Here is a 9,786-nt window from a genome sequence, read left to right as displayed (position 1 = left end):
TTTTTTTTTTTTTTTTTTTTTTTTAGATTAAAATGTAACAATATTAACTAAAGGCCTAGTGTAAATGCTTGTGCTATATCAGCACAGAGCCTCCTAGGCTGAAACAAAAATTTTAAAAAGCCTATGTACTTGTGTGTTAGAGGGCAAGAAAGAAAATCATGAATAAAGCAAGCTGAATATGAAAGTAACACTAGGTAAATAACATTACAGAAAATACAAAACCAAATAAAAAATTAGAACTGATGAGATAAAATTCACCAATGAAATGGGCAAAGAAAAATAGGAAATATTTCATTCAGGAAGAACTCAAGTTCTGCTGCAAGGAACTGTCTGAAAGAAGGAAGAATAGATTAACACATGGTACAACTTTCACACTTCATTATAGAATGTCTGAACAGATGATACAATTAAGAGGACATTCATTTTACCGTGTTGGTGAACCCCTCAAAAACATCCCGCCTAAACTTGCCAGGAGCTTCTACTCTGAGTGAAAGACAGTACACCGGCATCAAGTGTCATCAGGACACAAGCTAGGAGAACCTTTCAAAGCAATCTTTATGCTTGCCAGGGCCAAACAGCTTCGCAAACCAGCCACCACACTGACATCTACCTGTGGCTGGCTGAACTGTGTGCAGGTGAGGAGCAGGAAGGGGTGATCTGACCAGGAACAAGCACTGCACAGATAATTCAGTGGACACATTTGTCTTCCAGAAATTCATCGCAATTTGAAGGCGGCTTTGGAATCGTTATTAGTCTAAGCAAGGTTTGGAAAGGAACTGGAATTTTAGGCTTTCAAAGTAATCTTTCAGCCTGGGACATTTGTATTTTTATTCCATCAACTAGATTGGCAGTTACAATAGAGTAAAATATAAAGATATATAGACTTGAGATAAATGACATAATGAAAACGTGTTGACAGGTACTTTAAATGACAAAAATAGTTTTGATTTACAGTCTGTTCTAATCAAACCAGGTTTGCGGCATTGATCAAACTACTTCAAACCTCAAGTATATCTAATATTAATTCTAGACATTTTCATTTTGATTATTTTTATGGGATCCCTTTATTCTTTAAGAACTTCAAATTCACCCAAAAGAAATAAATGCAACCTCCGATTCTTTGGAAAATTGTGTACTGTTCATTTTGGTATATATAATTTCACTTCTCTCAGTAAATATACTGCTACAGAGATAAAGATCTATTTTTTCTCATTGTCTTTACTCAGGGGCGAAACTACATTTGTTCTATCCACTGCTTCTTCTGGTACAGCCTATGAGCCTGCACAGGAAGCAAAAGGAAAACGGAAAGTCTCTGAAGAGATTATCCAAAAGCAGAAAATTATTCCCTGTGGAGTGAGTCGCCCTAACTCAGGATGCTGCTGAAACGAGTGGCAGAACAGAACAATGAATCCCATTGTATACTGAATTCTTAATGCCACAATACCTAAGAAGGCTTGCCTTATTACTTAGCTATGCATTATCAACATAAAGTGTTTATACAAGAAAACTGTATAGAAATGTATACTATTATCTATGACATGAAAAACGTGTTTTATAACTGAGATATTTTAGATAAATATATGTTTAAAAAATTAAACTCAACTTTCAGGAGAAATGAAAATTATAAATACAATTTTTTTGTCATTGCATCTTAAAACTTCCTTAAAAATGCTTCCAGCAATATGCAAAGTTCAGACAAAATTCTATTAAACTTAAAGTATGTTTGGCAAAATTTTCAAGGATGTCAATACGTATATCAAATGGTGGTAAAGAATAGGAAATTTGCCCTGCGTCAGTCATGTGTGTAAGAACTTGATAAATTTGATTAGAAATACTCAACAAAATGTTTAGATATGAAATCAAAGAGATACTGGAGACTATTCCAAAATGTAGGCACATTCCCAGTTGAGCATCACTATCTTGAGTTATGACGTTACTTCAAGTATCTTTTGACTTCCCCTCATCCAAAAAAGAAAAACAATACTCTTGAAATCAAAAACTACTCCGTAGAAGTCATTAACACTGGTTAAGAGCTATATCAGCCATAAGTAGGGGGGAAAACACCCAAAATGTATTTCCAACAAATTTAGCAAAATGACGAGGTAAATCTTCAACACGAGGCAGGGACTGCAGATTCCGTTCTTCTGCTCCACGAGAATACAGACTTCCTACTCAGGGTTATGATGTCAAGTAATGAATAAAGAAGAAACATAGAGAAAAATGTAGAAAGTTAAAAAAAATTTAAAAAGAGTATGTAAGGTTAGAAGTACTAAGGAAGTGACACAGTTAAGGAAAACTCTGGCCAAAACTAGACTTAAGGAGCACTGATGCTATCCCAATTTCAATAATAGAGACACAATATGCAGATGATGAAACTGTCAGCGTCTGGCTTGACATTTCCGTTTTCTGCAATTTACTAATTATCATTTAAAGTGCAATGTAGCATTACCCTTAATATTTTTATACTACAGGTAGTATTTCTATGTTACTTTTCATGACTTATCAGTACTTTACTGTTTAATATGCATTTATTACATATCCCCTATAAATCACAGAGAAGAAATGGAAGCCAATGGGAAGATAAGTTTCACATAAACAAAATCCCAACTGAGGCCACTAAAGTGAAACACATCCACTCTGATATGGAAGCCAGTATGATGAGTGAAACAGAACGTAGTTCAATATTTAAAAACCCTATGTTTCAGAAAGTAGGAATTTTATGCTATTCCAAAGTTTACTTACTATAACACACTAAATTTTTTTCTATTTCATTCTCATTAATACGGAGGTGGTATGTAACAAAGAAAATAAAACACAGAAAAATGTTATTTTTTACATATTAATGCAGAAACAAATCTAAAGAATTTGCTACAGAAATAATATTCCAGACCAGTGTGCTATGAATCTAATTTGTGCTTTGAAATTATAATGAATAGTAATAAATGGCAAAAAAGTTTTGGAGTAATGATTGAATACAGTGATTTGTAATGGATTAGACTTCTGGATATTTTAGACAGTAAAAGCTAATGAAGGGGGTACATGTTTACATTTAAATAGAATGAGATGTCATTGCCTAAATTAATAATGCAAACTTGAAAAATAGCCTCAGGTTCAAAAGACCAATTATAAAGTTCTTTTGTAAACAAATCTATATTTGTATTTTTCATGAATAATTATAACTACTAGTATTTCTCCACTAACGTTCAATTTATAAAATGAGAAATACATTTTCAAATGAAATTTAAGTAATACTTCAGTTTCTAATGATGGTAAGCTGCCTGTAAATTAAGTGTTAATAATGGCAAGTACAGGAATACTCCACAGGAATAATTTTATCTATTGATATTACACAAATAAAACATAAAACTAGACATTACATATTTTGAGCAGTAAAATATTATGAAAATAAACCAGTGAGATAAAATGAAAATAAATTAAATAATTTTCTTCATAGGAAATATGTGATCATCTTAAAGACTTATTAAATCTATGAAAATATAACATTCAAATTTATTTATGCTGTGAAAGAATACATTTATGTGAGGCAAATACGGGATCCTGTTCCTACTATTGTATGCAACAAAAACAATATTTGGAAACTTAACTATCTGTTCATTTTTAAATCTTTTTTTCATCAACAAGAAAGTAAAGATACCTGTTCTAACCATATTTCATTCATATTCTCTCACTTCAGAAGTATTCAAACTTTTGCAAATTTTTTATACTCCTGGTCAAGGTGAACTTGCCTTTTGTTCACTAGTAAAAGAAAGCCTATTCACAGGTACGCAGAATGGTGAAGCTGTCCCAGGAACAGAAAGTGTTCAAACCATTTACTTTCACTAATAATCAATTATTCAAAAGTTTTAAATAAAGGTTAAAAATTACTCTTTTATAATGCACATTAAGCATTTCAAAGGGAAATTTGGTAGCTATCACTGGATTTCAATGTCATAAGTCTTTTATTTGTAGAACAGTAACAATACACTTAGAAAACACCATCCTTTTAAAAGTAGTACCTGACAGATATAACATGGATGGGATCCAGCTGGCTCAAATGCAGTCCTAAACAGAAGTGAGGTTATTTCAGGGAGATAACTTGAATAAGGGACGAGTAATATGATCTCAACCTTAGTAAAAAGTGTAATACATTTTCAAACCAAGAAAACCTGAAATACTGTGAAATACTTGTACGCATAAATGAATCTACCAAAGCACAGTACTGATCAGAGGAAAAAAAATCACCACCTTTCCAGCCATACTATCAAAAGGCTTAAATCGCGCTTTTCGAAATGCATTTCAAAAAATCTGGAACATGCACAAAGATTTAGGCATAAGCACTTTCAGGGTAAAAGCCTGAAAATGGCTTATGTGTCCAAAACCTTAATAAATTCATTATTGTGCATCAATGTAACTTGGGGCCATGTATAGATTAAAATTACATTTCAAAACAGTAGTTTAAAAACTAGGCATTTTGAAACTGTTAAGTATTCTCAGCAATTATCCAACAATTGATTTTGGATTTAATAAATTTTAACTACTTCAAAACTGTTTTTTAAAAAAAGCATATTGGCATGTATTACCAACAACATTTTAACACACTGAAGACCTTCAGGACATTGACATTCCTGCATTAACTTGTTGAGCAGTCTCCTGAGATGGAAAGGTGAGGGAAAACCTGAAACTATGACAAAACATTCACCTGAGATGACAGTGAGAACGAGGGCGAACGTTCAGCAAGTGACTGACCTGCCAGACTCTGGCTAAGTGACTTCAAAGTGCTTCTCACCTAATATTCACCATAATCCTATGAGGCTGGTCCACTAAGAACCCACAATTTACAAACAAGAAAGTGGCATTTCACTCAATAGTTTGACCACGGTCCCACAGCTAAGCAGTGCTGAGCCCAGGTTCTCCACACGGCTTGCACTCCTCATGATACCCTTGTGCTGTGCTTATACCAAACACAGACAGAAACTGGATGCTGCAGCTAACTGGCAATTGTTATCAACAACTCCTCCTATTTAAAAATGTGTGGCTTGTCAAAACAGTCCTGTGCTATGTTTAACATTACAATAAGTAAATACAGATTTTAATGATTAAATCTACTTATAAGTGGGTAACGCTTTTCTGTTTTATTTGTGGAATTTTATATATAATCTTGTTTGAAATCAGAATCCTGCTGCTCAAAAATAAAAGTTTGAAGACTATAAAGTAGTTATGTAGGAGAACAGTTGTTGACATGGAAAGGTGTTTATAATTTTTTAAATATAAAAAAATATATCCTGAAACAAAATAATTCCCCACCGACAACAGCAGTAAGAACCTCACGCATACAGTAAAACTGACTGGGTAGAATCCTAAGAGGTAAGGGGGAAAATGAAAGGAAATTCTTATAATTTTCTAATTGCTTTTCTGTGTTTTACAGGAACTCCAACTACTACATGATCTCTTTAATAAGGAAAAAGAACATTTAATAATGTTTGTCTTTTAAAGAACCCATATTATAAGCACCATAGAATTTCTGTCTACCTCTAATTAGATCACCATTTTACCAAATTTCCAAGAAACACCAATCCAGTGTTAAGCGAAGACAGAACTCATAAAATGTTGAATGAATGAATAATTAATGAATGAAATACATCTGTAATATCTCTGTACTATATGATGACCTTTCACATAAAACTTAATGCAATAATGTGGCTGATAATAGAAATTATGGCAATATATTTGCTAAAGGCATAGGCTAGATCCACAGGAACACAAAAACCTAACTTTTTAAAGGTTTCAGGCTTAGCATACATAATATTCAACAAAAGTGGGCTGCATTTAAAGACACACCCTCAATTTCATGTCATCATGTGGGTTGAGCACAGTGGAGATCTTCAGCTTCAGGATAAGGAAGGCTCACATCCTTGAGGTGAGGCTTCTTAAGACGGATGTCATTCAGCTGCCTGCAAACTATGTGGGGTCCCATAGACCACCACATGGGGTCCAATGTCACTCTTGCAGGCTTCAGGCACAATGTGACCTGGCTGCAAGCGCTATGCTCCACCTGATCTTCCACTATGCCTCTCTACACATACCTTATCAAGTACTTGAGAGGACGATTTAGCATTGTCTGAGTCTATCTCATACTCTTCTGCCCCAAGGCTTCGCTGCCGCCACTAAGTAACTCTGCGACCTGGCAGACATCACTCAGCCACTGTGGATGCAAGTGAGCGCACTGCACATCCATGAGCTCCAAGATGCTTTCAGCACTAACATGCTACAAGGTGTCAACCCCTCCTCATCCTTTCAGAACACATGTGGATTGGGTCCTGGAAATAATTTTACCATTTTTTATGCCATGGCTGAGATGCTGTCTCCTCTGTGAGAACGTCACCTGGGTTCAACATAACCCTTTTTTATGTACTCCCCTGGCCTCTCTCTTTTCCCATTCAAATCTGTATTATAATCACTTACAAATATTGAGTCACTTTTTATGCTATATCCTTAAAGGCAGGAAAATTTCTTGTATCATCTTCATTGCCATAAATGAGTGCTTTAGTCTAGACAAGATATCATAAATGGGTTGACTAACTGATTAATTAAAATGCTTTCCTTACTTTGAGAAATGCAATAAAATCAGCGGAAAAGCAGTTGTAAGATAAAAGTATAAAATCTAAATGTTAAGATTATAGAAAATGCAAAAGAATGTTATGTTTTTTAAACAGTAACTAAATTATGCATGATATTATAATGGCAGATACATGTCATAAATTTCTCGAAACCCACAGAATGTTCACCATCCAGAGTGAATCCTAATTGAAAGTATAGACTCTGGGTGAGAAAAATGTCAATGTAGGTTCATCAGCTGTAACGCATGGACCACCTGCTGGGGAATGTTGATAACGGAAGAGGCTCTACATGTGTGGGGTAAGGGATACAGGACCCATTTCCGGACCATCCTCTCAATTTTATTGTGAACCTAAAACCACTTTAAAATATAGTTTATTTTTAAAAGTCACTAAAATTAGGTAATTAGCTCCCAACCTAATATATGGATTCATGGTGATTAGAAAAACTCTACTTTGAATTGGGATTTAACAGGCTTTTAAGCCATCAAATCAGGCCCACCTGATTTGACTGCTCAGTGATGCGTCATTACCTGTAGTCACACCAGGGGCATCTGTAGGGCTTTTCTCCAGTGTGTACACGTTTGTGCCGAGTCAAATGGGACTGAGTTGTGGAGGCAAAGTTACACTCATCGCATTTGAAAGGTTTTTCTCCTGTAATATATCAAGAAATGTTATAGATGAATAATAGTAACTGGAAATGAAGGACTAAACCCGGCACTGACAATTTAAAAAACATTTATTTCCATGAAATGTCAAGAATATGATTCAATGGACTCCACACATTTAGGACATTTGAATATTTATTCTCAGAGTGAGAAAATTAGAAGATACCATTGATTTTTGTTTCTATATTAGAATGTAAGCAAAGTATAGATTATATGGTTAAGGTTCAATATACATAAACAGGAATCTAAATTCTATGGATGGTTCAGCACTGTATTTATAATGGTTTAATAAACCATGCTACATCACAGCCATTAAAAAAATCTTAGTGAGGTTAAAACCAAGGATAGGCATATAACAGAGATATACTGTGAATATATAATTTAAAACTGAGTAAAATCTTAACATTAGATATGAAGAAGAATAAATAAAATCAAGCTATAAATAGGCACCACTTTTAAAAGTGTCAGAAGCAACAACAAAAAAATACTGTATTAAGCTGAGTAAAAAGAGGCCCCAAAGAAATATTTAGAATATTTAATACCACATTAAAATATACCAACCCTGTGTAGATACAACAGACACATAAATAGACAGACAGACATAGTTAAATAGACAGACAGACATAGCTTTGCAGCGCTTAATGGCAGGGACAGGTTCTAAGCAACGTATGATTAGGCGATTGCATTGTAGTGAGAATATCCTGCATGCACTTATACAAACCTAGATGGCACAGCCTACTACACACCTACCTAGATGGTGTAGCCTATTCCTCCTGGGCTACAAACCTGCACAGCATGCCACTGTACTAAATACTGTAGGCAACTGTAACACAATAATAAGTATCTGTGTCTCTAAACACATCTAAACACAGAAAAGGTACAGTAAAAAGACAGCATTATAATCTCACGGGACCACCATTGTGTATGTGGTCTGTCACTGACCAAAAGGTTATGTGATGCTTGACTGTGTGTGTGTGTGAACGTGCTTATAAAATGTAACCATTCTACCCATAAGAAGTTCATGGCTTGCCAAGGACAGGAAGATAGTGAAATAGCATACTGGTATCTTGAACAAAGTATTTCCTTCCTTCATTTGACACCTCCCTCTCCTTTAAATCATTCCTCCCCATCCCACACACATTCAAAGAATCATCAAGTCTTATCAGCTTTTAATTCCACTAGCTGCATTGGCTGGTAGGCACTGAAAACAAGGATATTTAATTTTAATTAATGTAAATTTAAATGTAAAAACTGATACTCGACTGAGCTATTGAAAAAATGTTTAAATATGCTTGGAACAGCTTGGGAATGTGAATCTACTTTTTGAAGTGTAACTTTTATCAAATCTAAATATAGACCATATATTTCAGATGAAAATTTAGCCTCTGAATTGAGATGCTCTAAATTGTAAAATACCAAATTTCAAAATCGCAGTACAAAGATTATAACAAAAATATTGTTAATAATGTTACATTGATTTGATGTAGAAATTATAATAATTTGAATTTGGTTAAATTAACTGTTGTAAAAATGTTTACACCTGTTACGTTTTCTTTTTTTCAAATACGGCTACCAGGAAACAATATTATACATGTATACATCACATTACATTTGTATCAGACAGTAATGATTTAGAAAAAACCTCACTCCCCTACTCTCAAAAAAAAAAAAAATCTATAGTAATATTGTTCTCAACATTTTCCTGGCAAATTGTACATATAAGATGGATTAATTTTACATATGTTCAATAACTCTACTTGTTATTTCTTACTTTCCATGTTTTTGTGATTGCTGTATGAGTATACTGACTTACTTAGAAAATGAGGAGTAAAATACCTTACTTTAAAATTACTCTCTATCAATTCGGCTATCAACAAAACCATATCTGTCCTGAAAATTAGAACGTTTAGAAGTTCGCCCTACATTCTATGTCTATTTATATTGCTTACACATAATTGTAGTAACATTTAACTGAATCCATATACAACCCATTTGGTGGTATTTTCTCTCTTATTGCAGCACAGTAGTTAGATGAAGCCAGATGGACTTCAATTCTGATCCTAGTTTTGCCATATTTCACTTGCTACCTGTTAGACCCTTTGAACAAGATCAAGAGAACAATACCACCAAACATGCAGGGTGATTGTGAGGATTAAAGACAACAAAAAATACGGAAAGAGTACACTTAACACAGAGTTCTCAATAGCCAGTGGCTTTTATCATTTTGATGACAGAACTGCCTAAACACTGATAATTGTCAACAAGTCTCTGCCAAAGATGAAAGAAGCACATAAATGCTTCTCATCAAGAGCTCATAACCAGGAAAAAGACGAACAGCTAGCAAACATAAAATAATTCATGGTTTTGCATAGTTACTGAATATGACATAAAGATATCATTTAACAGATCCTACCAGGAAATATTTGATTTATTTATTTATTTATTTATTTATTTATTTATTTATTTTTTGAGGCGGAGTCTCGCTCTGTCGCCCAGGCTGGAGT

The 9,786-nt window shown here is 34.1% G+C and overlaps 1 protein-coding gene across 1 annotated transcript in view; it reads right to left on the bottom strand.

The window, feature by feature from the left end:
* The window catches only part of ZNF407 (zinc finger protein 407), a 478,257-nt gene that overhangs the window by 178,738 nt on the left and 289,733 nt on the right, over window positions 1-9,786 (bottom strand). The window contains 1 exon segment of the mRNA XM_017866127.1: window positions 7,148-7,268. Within this exon segment, the coding sequence (XP_017721616.1) occupies window positions 7,148-7,268 (121 nt within the window).

This window comes from Rhinopithecus bieti, unplaced genomic scaffold (assembly GCF_001698545.2).
Source record: "Rhinopithecus bieti isolate Rb0 unplaced genomic scaffold, ASM169854v2 scaffold_84002, whole genome shotgun sequence".
Lineage (NCBI taxonomy): Eukaryota > Metazoa > Chordata > Mammalia > Primates > Cercopithecidae > Rhinopithecus > Rhinopithecus bieti.
The sequence above is the reverse complement of the archived record's forward strand: the minus strand, read 5'-3'. Positions and strand labels throughout refer to the sequence as shown.